The 16318-nt window shown below is 38.1% G+C and overlaps 1 protein-coding gene across 1 annotated transcript in view; it reads left to right on the top strand.

Moving 5' to 3' along the window:
• Positions 1-16318, top strand: part of med13a (mediator complex subunit 13a) — an 88263-nt gene that overhangs the window by 51648 nt on the left and 20297 nt on the right. The window contains exons 5-9 of the mRNA XM_084104257.1: positions 757-954; positions 1846-2043; positions 2143-2305; positions 3070-3183; positions 9238-9960. Of these exons, the coding sequence (XP_083960383.1) occupies positions 757-954; positions 1846-2043; positions 2143-2305; positions 3070-3183; positions 9238-9960 (1396 nt within the window). The remainder of the gene's footprint in view (positions 1-756; positions 955-1845; positions 2044-2142; positions 2306-3069; positions 3184-9237; positions 9961-16318) is intronic.

Below are 16318 nucleotides of genomic sequence, written 5' to 3'. Positions count from 1 at the left end.
GCTTTTATTTACATAGAAACATTCATCAACTCCTCTCAGTTGTGGTAAACGGAAACTCAAGCATGTTCGCTTGACGTGCAAGAACCAATGAGGTTCATTCTCGTGACATAAGCTCTATAAGTTTGAGCTTCTGCAAGAGGTTTGTTCTTGGTTGAGCTTCTGTTTGTTCGCTGATCAATAAAAAAAATATGGATTAGTTTTACGATCTCTTGATGAAGCGTCAAAGTGGTAGTTGCATAGCTGTCAATGGAGGTACAGAAAGCTCTGTTTTAATAAAAAATATCTTAATTTGTGTTCTGAAGATGAACATGGAACATGCGTGTGAGTAAATTACTTGGGTAAACTATCCCTTTGATGCATAAAGCTTTCCTTTTGTTTGTTTTTTGGTCTTTTGTACAGAAATATTGCATAAAGTTGAATGACCCAATATTTTAAATATTAGAATTGTTAATGTTTAAATATATTAAATATTTTTATTTGTATTTATTAGTATTAATAATAATGTTACATTTATAATATAGTTTAATTTTAAGATTGATAGATATTTCCATTTGCACTGTTGTTTTATCTGAGTGGCAGTCTGTGATTGGGATGAAAAGAACACAGTGATTATGATTATCTCAATCTTAATTAGATCAGATAATTGTGACCGGCCTGTGTTCCAGATTATTACCCTTTATTTCACTATCGTCCAGTATCTCTTGTGTTCTGTACATTGTGTGTATCAATGAATCTTTTCTTTTACTTTCCCTACAGTGATTCTGAGTCCATTTGGATTGAACGGGACATTGACCGGCCAGTCCTTCAAGCTGTCTGACCCTCCAACACAGAAGCTCATTGAAGAATGGAACCAGTTCTATCCCATCAGCCCCACCTCCAAGGAGAGCGCAGAGGACAAAATGGAGGACATCGACTGGGAGGACGACTCTCTGGCAGCAGTGGAAGTGCTTGTTGGTGAGTTGGACCAAAATATATTTTACTTAAAAGTCTGTTAGGTAAAGTCTTAAACTAATTGCATTGCGGAGATATACATGTATGCGTGTACAAGTGTGCATTAGGCTTGCTACGATAGTTGGTGTTACACAGTGTTCAGTCGCAACACCGGTTTCATCACTTGCCCACCGCTGCAATTTTTTTTCCGTTGAAAGCGTTAAAAATATTGAACGCAATTAAAACGCAGTATACGTTTTTTTTCTGTCACCCGTTGAATAGTGTTGTATGATAACGCTCTTATTAATGCAAATGCTTTTAAACCATTCAAGCGCAACAAGAAAAAAAGAGGCCGTGCTGTCTGTCAGTGTCCTGCCTATGTGACAGACACAACGCACAGAAAGACCTGCATCAGTATCGAGTTCTCTTTCGGGCTTTAACGAACCATAACACACAAATTATGCCAAATGTCAGTTTTGTCGAGTGTCCTCGTACGAGTGCACTCCGCTATCTTTTAACACATCTCCGGCGAACGGCTTCTTGAAATAGGCCTACCGTTTTGTGACTCTTCAATGTGTCGTGACAGATTGCCTCAGGTAATGCTGAACCGATCATCTCTTCCTTAGTTAAGCATCAAATAAACATGAATGAACATCAGAAGGACTGTTGTTTTAACCGCAGAAAGACGTCAGTACACACAGTTTTTCAAGTGCAAATCCACAGACGTAAATCTCCTGACTGCTTTCGGTTGAAATTGCCTGTCAATCAAACTCCCTGCAACGGGTGAATTGACGCTGATTTATTTATTTATTTCATTTTATACATCCCCCCCGGTGGGAGAATTTGATCACTGTTACATCTCTAGTGTGCATTTATTAATTGTTCATTGTGCTAATGGATGGGATTTTTCTCCAGGTGGTGTGCGCATGGTGTATCCTGCATGCCTAGTGTTAGTCCCGCAGTCAGACATCCCGATCACTGTAACACCTACGGGGTCGTCGCACTGCACTGCTGTCTATTCAAATGGCCATCAAGTGCCTGCTTCAAACCGTGACCCTGCCATCTCTTCAGTGACCCTGACTCCTCCCACCTCACCAGAGGAAGCTCAGACAGGTGAACATGCCTCTATTTTAACTCAAACCCATACCCATCTCATTTCATGGGCGAGATCCATTACACTCAAACTTTTTGTCTTTTTCTTTCTTTCTGTAGTTCACTCTCACTCGGCACAGAAGTGGATGCGGTTGCCGATGGCAATGGATGGATTCAGTGTTGACAGCACCAGTCACCATGGTGGCAAGATTCCACGCAGGATGGCCAGTCAGGTGGTTGAGGGCGTCTGGCAAGAGTGCAACATCAACCGAGCTCAGAACAAGTAAGTGTGCTCTGACATCCTCAGATGAGCTCAGAGCAAATCTTACATCAGATAATCCCATTTCACAGTCAAGATAAATCAAAGCTGCACTGCTAAAACTGGTACAATGCATATCTGAGCCTCAGATTGTCTTATCATTGATTAGTTTAATAAAGAGAAAAAGAAAGCAAATACAAGTCATTGGTGCTAGTTGTTACTCAGGGAACTTTTCACAACTTTTCTGTAAGGTGTTCGTTTCGAATTTGCATGGATGTGCAATGGTTTTGTTAAATCCATTTTAGGAAAAAACTATTTCTGTCCTCCAAAACTGAAATGTTAGGTTGTGTTGTGACATTTTAGATAGTAAATTAATGCAATTTATTAGTTAAAAATTGTTGGGGCCAAAATATATGACGTTTTTGCATGTTCACTTTTTGCCATTTTGCAATTGTTTTATTGTTTCAATTTTACCTAAAAATGCAATAATAGTCTGTGACTTCTATTATGCCATTTCTGGCTTTACTCCAAAAGGTCAATGTGTGTCAAATAAAATAAAAAAATTACTGTGCAATAATTATGAAATATTCTAAAGCTTTTGTGTAAGTCTTAATGGTATGTGTCTATACAGAAATTGACTTTCAAAACAAAATCTATCCTGGGAAAATTGAATTCGAGTAAAATGTACAACTACTAGCTTTGACGAAATACCATGGATGTTTTTATTTAGAAAGCCATTCTGAAGATACAGAGTTTGATTCCAATCTTGTTTCATCGTGTCTCCACAGACGGAAATTCTCCGCCACAGCCTCCAATGGGACCAGCGAGGAGGAGACGCTGATGAAAGTGGGCGCCTGGGACTTTGTTGACTCCACACAGAGATCAAACTGCAACTGTTCAAGGTACAAACATGCAAACTCACTTAGCCTTATACTCTCGTAGGCGCTCATTGTTTAACCATCCCGCACTGCTGCTGCTACTAATCGCTTTTCAGCTCTTATAGTGTTATATGCCACTCTTGAAAATGACAGGCATTACATTTGTCATGGAGTATTAAATAAGCTCTTTGTGAAAACCAGAGGAACTGGTTTCTGAGTGATTGTGTTAAGCAGTTCTCCAGACTGCAACCAAATGGTCGCATTTTGCAACCTTTTTTCTTGCCAGTGCATATATTTTGTTAGAGGTCGCACTGATTGCAAATGAAAGGCATCAAATGGCAAACAAATCGAAAGCGGAACTAAACAGCGCGATTGGAGATCCAGTGAGAAAGTGTTTGATTTTGCAGCTGTATTAACATCGCTGCAAGATCTACTGAGAAGCATTCAAATTCAGCGCAGAATTCTGTCATAAACCATAGATATCAGATCAAACAGCACTAATGTGGAAACCAGTAGAAATATGCCATGAACGAACAGGGTATAGAAAAGGGCTGCACAATTAATCGCAATGAAACCGCACGTGATTTGGCAAAGGCTGTGATTATTTTATGCGCTCTCACGCACACACGCCAAATATGCCCTGCCGCAGAAGTACGATAAAGCACATCATTCCAGGAGATCCCTATCGGGCATCATACTATCTGTAGCTGAATAAACAGAAGATTGAAACGCTTTGATTGATTAAACATGACTAATAAAACACACAACTGCCTTATTCTTTGTAAGAAGCCGCATCATCTCATAGAAGGATGCTCAACTGTCATTATGAAGTGAGTTTGTAGTAAAAGCATTTTATTAAATGTTTTTTTGTTGGACAAGAGGTTCATAAATGTTTTGAAAAATGTTTGATGCGTGTTGCTTTTTCAAATGCACGTTATAAATGACTCAAACTCACAGGGCTTTCAGATGGAGCAGCGTTTACAGAGCCGTACATCAATGACAAGCTGCGCATAAAAAATAATCGCAGCCTTTGCGATTTCAAAATCGTGATTAGTCAGTGCTATTACGCATAGCTATTATCAGTGCTATTACGTGTAAATAGGCCTGTCGCGATAGTCAATAAATCAATTAATTGCACGATAAAAAAAAATGAGCTCGATAATTTTTCCGGCCGCGATAATTCCATTTGCATGCTTGTTTGTTTTCCTCGTCTCTCTCTCTCTCTACCAAATAGACTGGATGACCACTCTCGGTTCCTTAGCGTATAGGAGGAGTGAACCCTCTTGTCAGTTGCATGGTCTTTGTGTGGGGAGGCGGCGCGCGGCGCTTGTCAGTCACATGGTCTTTGTATGGGAAAGCGCCGGCGGGACTGCTTGCGGCGACTGCCGGGAGAGAGAGAAGACGCTAGTTGTGAGTTGGAGGGGGAAAAAAAGAAAAAGATGGAATTGGTTTGAAAGCCAAACGCGACAGCGAGCTCGATCTCATGAAAATGCGTATCTATATCATGAATGTTATTTCTCGTGCCATTTATACGCCAAAAAATAGTTTTTGCGTGCATATGATACGCACTTTATGGCGTGTAATACGCACGCACTCCTCACCCCTAATCCTAACCAAGTATTTTCAGTGCGTAGCATATACACGCAATAAAGCGCGTCTCCGTCTTCCCGACAGTAAATTACACAATCACTCGAGCGTTTGTTTAGTCGACAAAATAACAGGAGGACAGTGCAAAATGGTGTGATATGGCCTGTTGAGGCTTTTTTTTATTTGTTTACAAAGGTCCTAACCGGTAGTTTTGCCTGTTATGGAATGTATCACTATTTATGTATGAGCCTAATGTTTAATATTTTTTGAAGTGCAATTTTGTTTACATCCATTTTATTTATTGTTTTTGGTATTTATTCAAGTGCATTTTTTTGTTAACAGACACTGAGAGTCCATTGCTTTTATTGTTTTTGGTTGTTTTGTTCATTTTTTGTGGATATTTAAAATGTTTTTCCGTTTTCAATGTTTAATATTCTTAAGAAATAAAAGTTTATAGATCTTTGAAAAGGTGTACCTGCATTATTATGCCATTATCATTATATTAGATGAAAATGGTCTCGAACGACAATATTATCGTTTATCGCAATAATTTCTTGGACAATTTATCGTCCAGCAAAATTTGTTATCGTGACAGGCCTACGTGTAAATTGCGATTAATCGTACAGCCCTAGTATAGAAGGCTTTTCAGTCCACAAATTACCAAAATTCACCATGGATTTAATGTACTAACGTTAACTGTAACCACGGTATTGGGTTCCAACAAACTTTTGAGAGTGAAATTCTTTCTACCTTTGATTAAAAATCCCCCCAGCGCTACTAAATCAGGTGCTGGTGCCACCATCTGTAAAACTTTGTGGCACCGGTGCTACTGCTCACAAATGTTAGTTTGCTGCCCTTTTAAGTGGTGTCATAAGTCTCTGATGTAGAGAAAAAAATGAACTTGCTTAGATATTCTATGTAGTCTACATGTTTTGATTGTGTATATGTTTATGTATCAGGCTGTATCTAGTCTTACAGCTCTGTAAATTGCTGAGTTACATCTTGGTTCCTCCACTTGCATGTTTTTGCATGGTTTTGTGACTTTTGAGTATTTTACACTCTTACATGAACTCTTTATCCAGATTTATATTTAATGGAAGTGATCTGGAAACAAATGGAATTCCCATTTTGCTTGGTAGCATAATTGTTAAAAAACAGTTATGAATTTTATTGTAACACTCAGCATCATTACAGAGCTCTGAGTGTGTGTATTTGTTTCATAATTAAAGAGGGTGGTAATTAATTCATGTTTGAATGAAGTGTGGTAGGTTATTGTTCCTTGCTTCATGAAGGGTACTTTAGCTTAGAGTTTTTGTGATATCAAATACAGATATGTGGAAAAAGAAACAAATTACAAGCAAGAGAACAAATTAAAACAAAGAAACAAATTAAGTAAACTGCTTGAATTTTTAATGTTTTAGATTGTGAATTATGTATTAAATATACATACATACAAGGCTGTTATCTCTTAGAAGAGTGCAGTAATTTCCACTGAGCAGAATAATGTAAATAGTCATTGTTCAAACTGATGCTAGTTACATGCTACAGAAAATAACTTGTTATAACTTGTGTTTACAGATTAGACAGTAGCTGACTCGCTGCCCAACTGTAGTTATTGTAATATATGCATACTAATATCGCGGCATGCTGTGACAGGACTTGAAAGGAACTCGGATTGACTTTCATTATCAATGTATTCCAATAATATCGGTGCTGTTGACATGCCTACTTCAGGTAGATAATGGTTTTGTAAACAAGAAGCAGCAAGTACATGAAAGCGTACATGCATACAGTGTAGTGCTGTGTGGTCTTGCTGTTAGTCGTCTTCTCTTTCTCTTCATTGAGTAGCTGTTCAGTTCAGGCCAAGAGAAGGCCAGGCGCTGTGGGACTGTTGTCATTTGCCAAATATGTTTTTTGGAAGAGACCCAGCTTGAGAGGTATGATGAAACTCGGAGTCCCCCCGTGAAGTGAAAATGACCATGCAACGACTGAGATCCTTTCTGCTTGCTTTGCATTCTGCTTGCTTAGCATTCTGCGTGTGTATGTGTGTGTGAGTGGCTGTGTGTTGTTGTGTGCTTACATGTGAAATTGTTTTGAGTGTGAGAATAAAAGGGTATATTTTACCTTTGACTCCCTTGTGGTCTGGTCGTTTTTTTTTTTTTTTTGGCTGTTAAGTTTGTTTGTGCCGGTAAATGTTTCTCTGAAGAACTGTCTGTAACCAGTGTTTACCGCACGGGATGACTATTAAAAAGAACAGCTGAACATCAATACACAAATAAAATATATTGTTTAAATTATTACTGCCTATAGTTATTATTTTGGAATAAATGGAAAAATGCTTAAAGACCCCCTGTGGTGAAAATCAAGTTTTTAATGTTGTTTATATGTCTATGTGGTGTTTTTAATATGCTTTAAGACAAACCATGTGCAAACTCATAAGTCAGCAGCATTGCTGAGTATTTTCTCCTTAAAGCTGCAGTGAAAAAAAGACAGTCTCAAAAACGCGGTTTGAAATCACCGGTATTTCTTACATCACAAACTACCTTATAACCGTTAACGTGCGTGCGGGCTTTATCATTAACTGCGAAGCAGGGGAGTCTCAAGAGAAGCCAGGTTATCCCGGTGTATTTTTCTGTTGATATGAAAAATCTGGTACATTTAGCAATATAGTGGGTGAATTTTGTATATGATGTATATTATGATGTTATGATGAACTATATACCTTTCTCCAATGACGTTCTGAGTTGTTCAAAGCGTTTCTAAGGATACTGATTTTAGAAGGCAGCTGTCTGACTCTGAGATGGGGAACGGGAACATGGTTTGTGTAACATTAGCAACACATTATTAGCTGTTTGATAACGTAGTCAAGCAAAAGCCCATTCTGATACATCGACTTGTATGCGAGTTGAACGAGTGGATCTCTGAACTGGTGTGAGTGATTGGAGGCTGGACTAATTTGCATATGCATTGTTCTGCATATATTAAATGAAGCAAGCGCGTAGAGTTACATTCAAGCTTTTTAAGGCAGGAAAAAACATAAATATGTACTTTTGGTGATCAGAGTTTTAAGGGACTACAGGGGACTTTAAAAACACGATTTTGATCAAATTTATACTTGGTTTTAATAAATAGAACATTACATGGTTAAAGTAAAAATATTAAATAGAATTGTATTGGGTTCTCTTTTTAATGTAATGTTTAAGCAGGAAAATGTGAAAACATTAAGTGTAACTGGGACATGAATTTACATTTGATTACATTTGATTTTTATATATAAAAAAAACATTACAAAACTGAGGACATTGCCTCCTCATTTCAGAACACCACTGTATGCCACTGATATAGGGGAAGTCTTTTATGCTTACCAAGGCTGCATTTATTTTTATCAGAAATCCAGTAAAACAAATTGTGAAATAATATTATTACAATTTTAAAGAACTGTTTTCTATTTTAATACATGTTCAAATTTAATGTATTCCTGTGATGGCAAAGCAGTGCCTCATGATCCTTCAGAAATCATTCTGATATGCTGATTATTTGATGCTCAAGAAACATTTCTTCTTATTGTCAGTTGCATTTCGCAAACAATTTTAGCTTCATTTAAAATATAAATCTTTTGTAACAACAAAAATGTCTTCCCTGTCACTTTTGATCAATTGAATATGCGTCCTTGCTAAAAAAAGAATATCAATTTCTTTAAAAAAATCATACTGACTCAAAACTGTAGTTATAGGTCACTACAAGACTACATACTCACCATTACAGTTCCAACCTCAAAGTGTCCCTGTGGTTGCCTTTACAAATATGGGCTAAATTAAGTTCCTTGACCCCTAAACTCCTCACACTACACATGAACTACACACTCAAGCCTCTCTCTCAAATATTAACGTGCATACATATACCACACTGATTGATATCTGAACCAAACTGAAGTTTCCTGGCTTTGTAACATAAGTGGACATTGTGGAAGCTTTGCTTTTTTAAGGGAGGGATAAAAGCCTACAGGCTTGTGTGTTGAGAATCTGCGGAGGTTGAGATGGTAACTGCCTCTGAAGAACAACATTATAAATGAGAGACACTGTAAAAGGGATCCCACAGGGAAACTATGGCAGCTGCGGAGCTTTACATATCTCTGAGAAAGTGTGGACACACGTTATCAGGTCAGACAGACTCTGATAGGAGTGGAGTGCTTGTTAAAATGGTTGTTTCTTAAACCTGTCTTTGGACTCGACAAGCAGAGAATCTTTATTCAAAAGTGTTTCGTTTTTTCAAGGATCCAATAATAGTTTGAAAATTCTAAATAATGAGCTAATTAAGGAACTGTTACATTTCTCGGTTACGAGTCTCAAAGGCCTATTAAATCCAAAAAACTCTGAAAAGAAATGAATTTAAAAAAAGATATGATTTCTGGTAATAGGCTTTCTTATTAGTGTTGTCATCAGTTCATAACTCATGTCCCTGTTGAATTAAAATATTTCTTTCTCTTATCAGGCACAAAACATTGAAGCAGAGAGGAGGCAGCACGCCTGGTCAGCCGCCCAGTGCCGGTCAGACGCAGCAGCCGCCCATCAAGCACAAAGCCGGAGAGAAGCCCGAAAAGGGAGACAAGCAGCAGAAACGCCCGCAGACACCCTTCCACCACCGCAACTCAGTCTGCGAAGATGTTCCCATGGAAACTGACGCTTCTGCAGGCCAGCGCTTGGCTCTTAGAGGTCAAGAGGGTGGACGATTTTCTGGGCTCCGCCCATCTGATGTGAGCACTGGCTCAAAACCGCCACAGCTACACAGCGGGGGCGGAGCTACCGTGGGCAACAGTGGCCCGACCGAGATGGTCGGTTCCCCTCAGCCACCACCACTGAGCCCTCACCCCTGTGAACGTGGCGAGGAAGCCTCAGACGCCATTAAAAACCCCTCCACCCCACACAGCCAACATTTTTACCCTCCTTCTGCAGAACCATGCCTCCAGAAGGGCCCAGATGATGCCCGTTTGGATTCCCTCACCCAACCTTTTCCCCCTGCGTACTCCGAGCCCTTGGAGCCTACCCCGTACATCAGTGCAGCAGTAAACCTGGATGACGACGGGAGTCATGCGCCGTGGAGATTCTTCAACCTGCCACGTAGGAAAGATGCAGAGTTTCCCACGCCATCACTACCAGGAGACAAACTCAGAGAAGAGGTGTTACTCGGCGCTGAAGGGATTATGTCTGCTACTGAGTGAGTAACAGGTTCTTCACAAGCACCACAAACAATTTCATGCACTTATTTGAAGGTAAATATCATTTCTGAGCTACTGGGTTCACCAAGTGTGTAATAGCAAAAAAAAAATATATATATTTGAACACTTCTGTCTTCCATAGGTTGACCACTGACTCTTTGAGTTAAATAGGCTATACTTTATGTAAATTACCTCTGTTATGACTGGCTAAGATGTTCTTGAATGCGGGCCAACTGGCAGTGACATTGACATGACGTGACGGCCTAGTATGGTAACCCATACTTGGCATTTTTAACCCATCACGCGCATTAGTGCACACACATTAGGAGCAGTGAGTAGTGAACACACACACTGCAAACCATGGACACAGACACCTGGAGCAGTGAGCAGTCATTTTGCCAGTCTGACTCTCTAACCATTAGGCCACGACTGCCCTACTGAATACTGAATAGATTTTGATATGCAGATTTGGCTTGTCATATGTTAATTTACTCATTGCTCTGATAACCTTGATAACCTGATTTCTTAACAACCCATTTTTGCAGGTTAGTATAAATGGGCTCTATTGATTTGGGAGAGATCTTTGCCTTGTGATTTTTGGCTGTATGGCTAGACGTTTTCAAAACACATTTTGTTTACATTCTGATACAATGCAGTGAACTGAAAGTACATATCTTTAGGATTTAGAGCTCTCCATAACCTGTAAACAGCCAGGAGGATTGTATTGTGCATTAGTGTTGTGTAATAATGGCTTAAGTAAATGTGTTTCTAAAGTGAGAGCGGGACAACCCTGTGGACCCCCTTAATCCCCTCCGCTCACGGCCCTTTTATTTGCAGCAGCCAGAGTTTGTTAGCGAGAGCCCTCCATACCGAACCCCAAACGTTCCCGTTTGTGCAGTAGGCCTATGCGTTTTGAAATAGCTGTGATGTAGCCTCGTGCACAGTCGCACACATAAACACTCTTGTTCTGTGTAGAATGTTCTTTCTCTGAGTGCACACATCATGTTAATCTCTCGCGATGCACCCTTTTGACATCATACTTCACTAATGTGCAGGCCCAGCACTGTTGTGAACTAGGAGATTATGTGTCCATCTCACACGTGCATACAAACACTCAGGGGTTTAAGTAGGGATTTAGAGTAGAAATAAGCAAGCGACAATTTTAAACACTAGCTTGTGGACCTGAAGGAAAAACAAAACAGAGAGAGAAATTGGGGGAATGCTTTTCTACACACTTGCTAAATATATTATGTACAGTACTGTTCAAAGGTTTGAGGTTGGTAAGATTTTTTTTTTAAATAAATGTTCTGCTTACCAGAGCTGCATTTATTTGATAAATAATATAGTAAAAACAGTAATATTGTAAAATATTATTACAATTTATAATAACTGTTTTCCATTTTAGTATATTTTAAAACTTAATTTATTCCTGCTATGGTAAAGCTGAATTTTTATCAGCCATTACGCCAGTCTTCAGTGTCACATGATCCTTCAGAAATCATTCTAATATCCTGATGTGGTGCTCAAAAAACATTTCTTCTTATTATCATTGTTGTTTTCAAGATTATTTAATGAATACAAATTTTAATTTCTGTAAAAAAAAAAAAAAGTGTAAATAAATATTACTGACCCTAAATCTTTGAATGAAATCATGATAGAGAATCCAAAGGTTGTTATTGAAAATAATAATTATTTACTAAAAAAAGTTTTTACAAATGGAATCATTTCAGTCACAGACTGATTTTGATCACTTTACTTGTTGCCAGTCAAACAATATCTTCCTGTCAGATTGGGCTGTAATAAGCTTGACTAGATTTAAGCAAGTTGACTAGATTTAGGTCAAAAGTCACAAGAATGCAGACATGATGTGTGTGAAATGGAAACTTACTGTTGTTGCTGGGTTAATATTTCCTATGGAACAGTTGATGTTAAAATAAATTAAGGATGAAATAAGGATGTGTTTCGATCCACCATATGCTAAGCCCAGACTTTCTTGGAAGAGCACCAAGGGAACTTCGGCTGTCCTCCCTTGTGGCTACCTTGATTTAAAGGCACAGACATTTGACACCGGTGCCAGTGCTGTTTGATGACAGTCTCCAACTAAGCCGTGACATGTTTACTCGTGTGAAAAATTTCTGCTAAAGTGTACATCTTATCTGCTTCTCCAGAAATGTAAATCAACCCACACTGCTTCCAAAATACATGAAGTTGTCATTGTTTTACTGCAGTTTTCTCTGTATTTGTGCTAATATGCATGATGATAAATTATTGTACCTATACAGCGGAAAGCACATTTCATCACTTTGGCTGTTACTTTGTATACAAAAAATTAAAACATTTGCTTTTTCGTATGGTCCACAACGTCACATCTATTAACATGAGATAGTGTTTGTTGAATCTGTTGAAGGGGGAACATTTGTTGGTCGCACTAATATTTGGCCCAGTTTGGGAATGTTTGGACACGTTTGTTTGAATAATGTTAGTGTAGTATGAACTTTTCCTCTTAACCGTTATGGATGAGAGATACTGAAAGCAGAGACTTTATGCCCCTCATAAATTTACAAAGCAGCAGTGTTATGGGAAAATAAAGTGCACACATTGCTCAGTAGTACCATTGTCTTCCTGGAAGAATGCTTGTTGATAGAATTAAGTTGAAAAATATGTGTCCTTTAATCCCTCTCTAGGAGAAATGGCTGTTAGGAAAATGTTGTGGTGTGGATGTTTCACACATATCTGATTCTTATTTATTTATTTTTTTTCCTTCAACAGTTTATGTGTACTTGAACATTTCAAAAGTGGTTTTCATCTGTATTGTTTCCACTATGGTAATGTTTTTTTTTTGCCTGGAGTTGCCTAAGATCAGAAAAAAAGACAGTGCTGTGGTTTAGAGAGCTGTCTCTGTTGGCCACAGTGAGATGTAATGGTATGCAGTGCAATCCCAGGATGCACTTGGCTGGTGTCCTCTTGTGTCCATTCTGCTGTTACGGCCTAATGTAATCCCTGTGCACTCTGGGGCCTCAAAATGGGTTTAATCTCTGGCCAGCGCCACTGTGCACTGTCACCCCCCACCAGAGCTGCAGTGGTCGGATCTGTGTGAGAAAACAGTGGTTGGTACATAACATTCAACAAACACAGAGGGATTTTACATAACATATATACACAAACAGAGACTTCAGACACTGGGGTGTGACATGATTTCGGAGTGATAGAACTTCCTTTCGTTTTGTTTTTTCCTCACAGAGTTGGTGAATAATTTCCGGGCACATGGACATAAAAATAGGGCTGTTCTTTTAAATGGTCAACTCTTAATTAGGGCTGGTTAATTGATTAATCTATTGATTGTTTTTTCGTTTAATCAAATAATAATATTTTTATTTTCCTCCTCACGGTTAAATGATTTATTTATTTATTTTTTTCAGAATAATTGATTAAACCTTTGGTTAATTTAACGATAAATATTAAGCAATAATTTGCCTATAAATAATAACCGTAGCTAATCTATGTATGGAATTTTACCTAATGATATCACAAAAGATAAGGTTTATGCAGTGTAGACCTAATTAGGAAAGGTGTTTACTATGGCTGCGTTCAGTCACTTTTGGGGATTTACAGCTGCAACTGCTTACAAGTGTGAATTCTGAAATGTTTTGTTCAGTCAGGAGATTAAAGTAGCTGTTTGAATATGTTCATTCAGCTGTATGATCAAACAGCAGAAGTCACAACCGCATTCTAACTCATCATAGTGTCAACCATAGTATGTAGTGTCGAACATGGCAGTGTCCATAAAACCGCACAGTTTTACCACGATCGACGGCGCATAATTAATTATATGTGTCCTATCGAGGCACATGTTCATCAATTAGATATTTAAAATAACCAACAGCAGCATTAAATGCTTTGTTTGTGAGAGTTGCAGAGAATACGTTTGAGCCGCGCGTGATGGGAGCTAGTAAAAAACAGCAGCCATATTAAGCACAAAATATGAGACTGACTGTATTCTAGTGATGTGTAAAAATAATTTAATTTGCATAATCTGCGTAATAGATTACATCAACGCATCGTTCCAGCCCTAATCTTAATACATGTAGATAGCGTTAACAGTGCGAGTTTTTCACGTACATTTGCAACAACAAAAAAATTTGACTTAAAATAGATGTCTGTGAATTGAAAGGTCATAAAGTCTTAAATATCTTAAACGGTATAACCAAAAGTTTTGATTATCATTTTAAGAGAAAAAAACGGAATTGCAAAATGACTCAAAGTGGTTATTGTCAGTGATTTAATAAAAAGAATGTGAGCGCTCCACGTTCAAAGTCAAAACGCAGCTTGTCAGAGCAGTTCGCGATCAATGAATACCATGCATTTATGTCAAATGATTGCTTATGATTTACTTTAGATGAATTATGACAATGTTTACTCGATGGTGTTTGTATTGTAATATGTTTTAAATGCTTGTAAGAGTGCATATTTTAGCTCCCCTCATATGTTTTGGGCTTGTTTGTAATTAGAAAAAAAGTCTCGCATTATGCAGAACATTCTTTTTCTAGCCACTTAATTCAACAAGTCTTAAAATTGCGACCATTTTGTTCGCATATGCTCCCGAAATTGAATCTGTGTGACCTCAAAATTTATTTGGGAGGATTTGTGCAAATGCAAATAATTGTTGTGGTGCGACCTTTTTTCTAGAGATGCATCGGTCGACAGGTGTGGTGAAGAGATGAGTCCCACCGTAAAGATGAATCCCACCATAGAGATGAGTCCCACCGTAGGACCCAAGCAATCCGATTGGTTCAAAGCACGTTTTATGGGTAATCGCTTTAGTGCCTGGTTACAAATACGAAAGTCACTTTATTATACAAGTCGTTTGATCTACGTTATAACGACCATTAATGTCTTTAAACACTTATGTTTCAAGTACTAGTATGTAACCGAAGCTATTGATTGTGAAATTAAACATTTCTCGTTCTTAGTGTTTTTTAGTTAGCTTACATATGCAGTTCATTTACTATACAATAGCTGTTTGTCTTTCTGTAAAGTTGTGTGTACTGTGAAAAGCGCTATACAAATAAATATATTACTTGATGGGTGTTATCCCACTTAAGGCGGGACTCATTTCTCTGGTGGACCTCATCTCTTCACCACACCGGCCATAAAATCGGAAACGGCCAGTTTGTGCTCTAAACACACGATCGGCTACCGGCTGGTTTTTAGTTTAATTTTGGCTGAACTCTATTCTGGACTTGCAGACAAACTGCATTGCAATAATTTCCCAGAATGTCATTTGTGTGAAAACATTACGAAGTCTGTTAAAAGGACGTTAACACAGGCCAGAAACGGTAAACACACGTTAAAGACAGACGCAAAGAGGAGAGCGCAGACATGGAGCAGAGAAAATACCAGGCACAGCAAGATTACTGTTCACGATGCGATGCGAAATATAGGACGAAAAATATAAATATTGAATGGGGGTGGGGGTTTATATGAATGTATCTCTGAAGAGAACTGACTGACTTCAGAATAGTTTCGATGGCATTTTCTTTTCCTCTTACCTGCGTATAAAGTAGTGTTTATAAGCGCTGCTGCTTTGTTAACAGCGGTACCCAAAGAAACGCTTCTTTTCCGTAGGCGCCACCTGCTGTCAGAAAGTGAATTTACATTTTTATTCATTCAATCAGTCTGGTTTTGTTTTGTGCAGGTGTGTCTTATGTAGCACAATTTCACAAAGCAAAAGTCAGACCATTCTGTATTTGCTCTTAGTCTTAGACTAATTAAAATAAAAAACAACTGCTCATTCTGTATGTGTGTAGCATCTTTGCTTGGATCGTGATTAAAATGCTATGGTTGCCTATAATTTCAAATGGCTACAGATGTTTGTTTTTTAAGGTCAGTTTGGCCTGTTATAGAGCAAATAAACAACAAATAAGTGGGGGTGGTGGGGGTCTCTTCAACCGGTATCGGAATTAGCAAATTTACTTGTAAAAAAAATTGGAATCTGCAATTAAAAATCATGATTGGGGCATCACTTTTGTTTTTGTTTCTCTACAAAACGTGCTGTTTTTAAATAAAATAAATCCTTTAATATATATTAATTGTAGTTGTGGTGCTTCTTATTTTTGGTGGGTGCTCCTAAATTTTTGCTGGTACTTCTAAAAAAAAAATGTACGTTGGGAGCACCAGTTCTACCAAGTAAAAAAGTTCATTTCGAGCCCTGTTCAGTGTTTAGAATATAAATAATTATTAAATGCAGTTTGAAGCAGAAAAAAGTGTAGTTTCAAATAAATAATCGTTTTGCTTGTAAAAATGTCCTCATATCCCTTAATTAAGAAAATTAATACAATTTCATTGTGTCCCATAAAG

Source organism: Abramis brama, assembly GCF_963993115.1.
Source record: "Abramis brama genome assembly, chromosome: 25".
Lineage (NCBI taxonomy): Eukaryota > Metazoa > Chordata > Actinopteri > Cypriniformes > Leuciscidae > Abramis > Abramis brama.
Note: the sequence above shows the minus strand (reverse complement) of the source record. Positions and strands in the feature narration are given on the sequence as shown.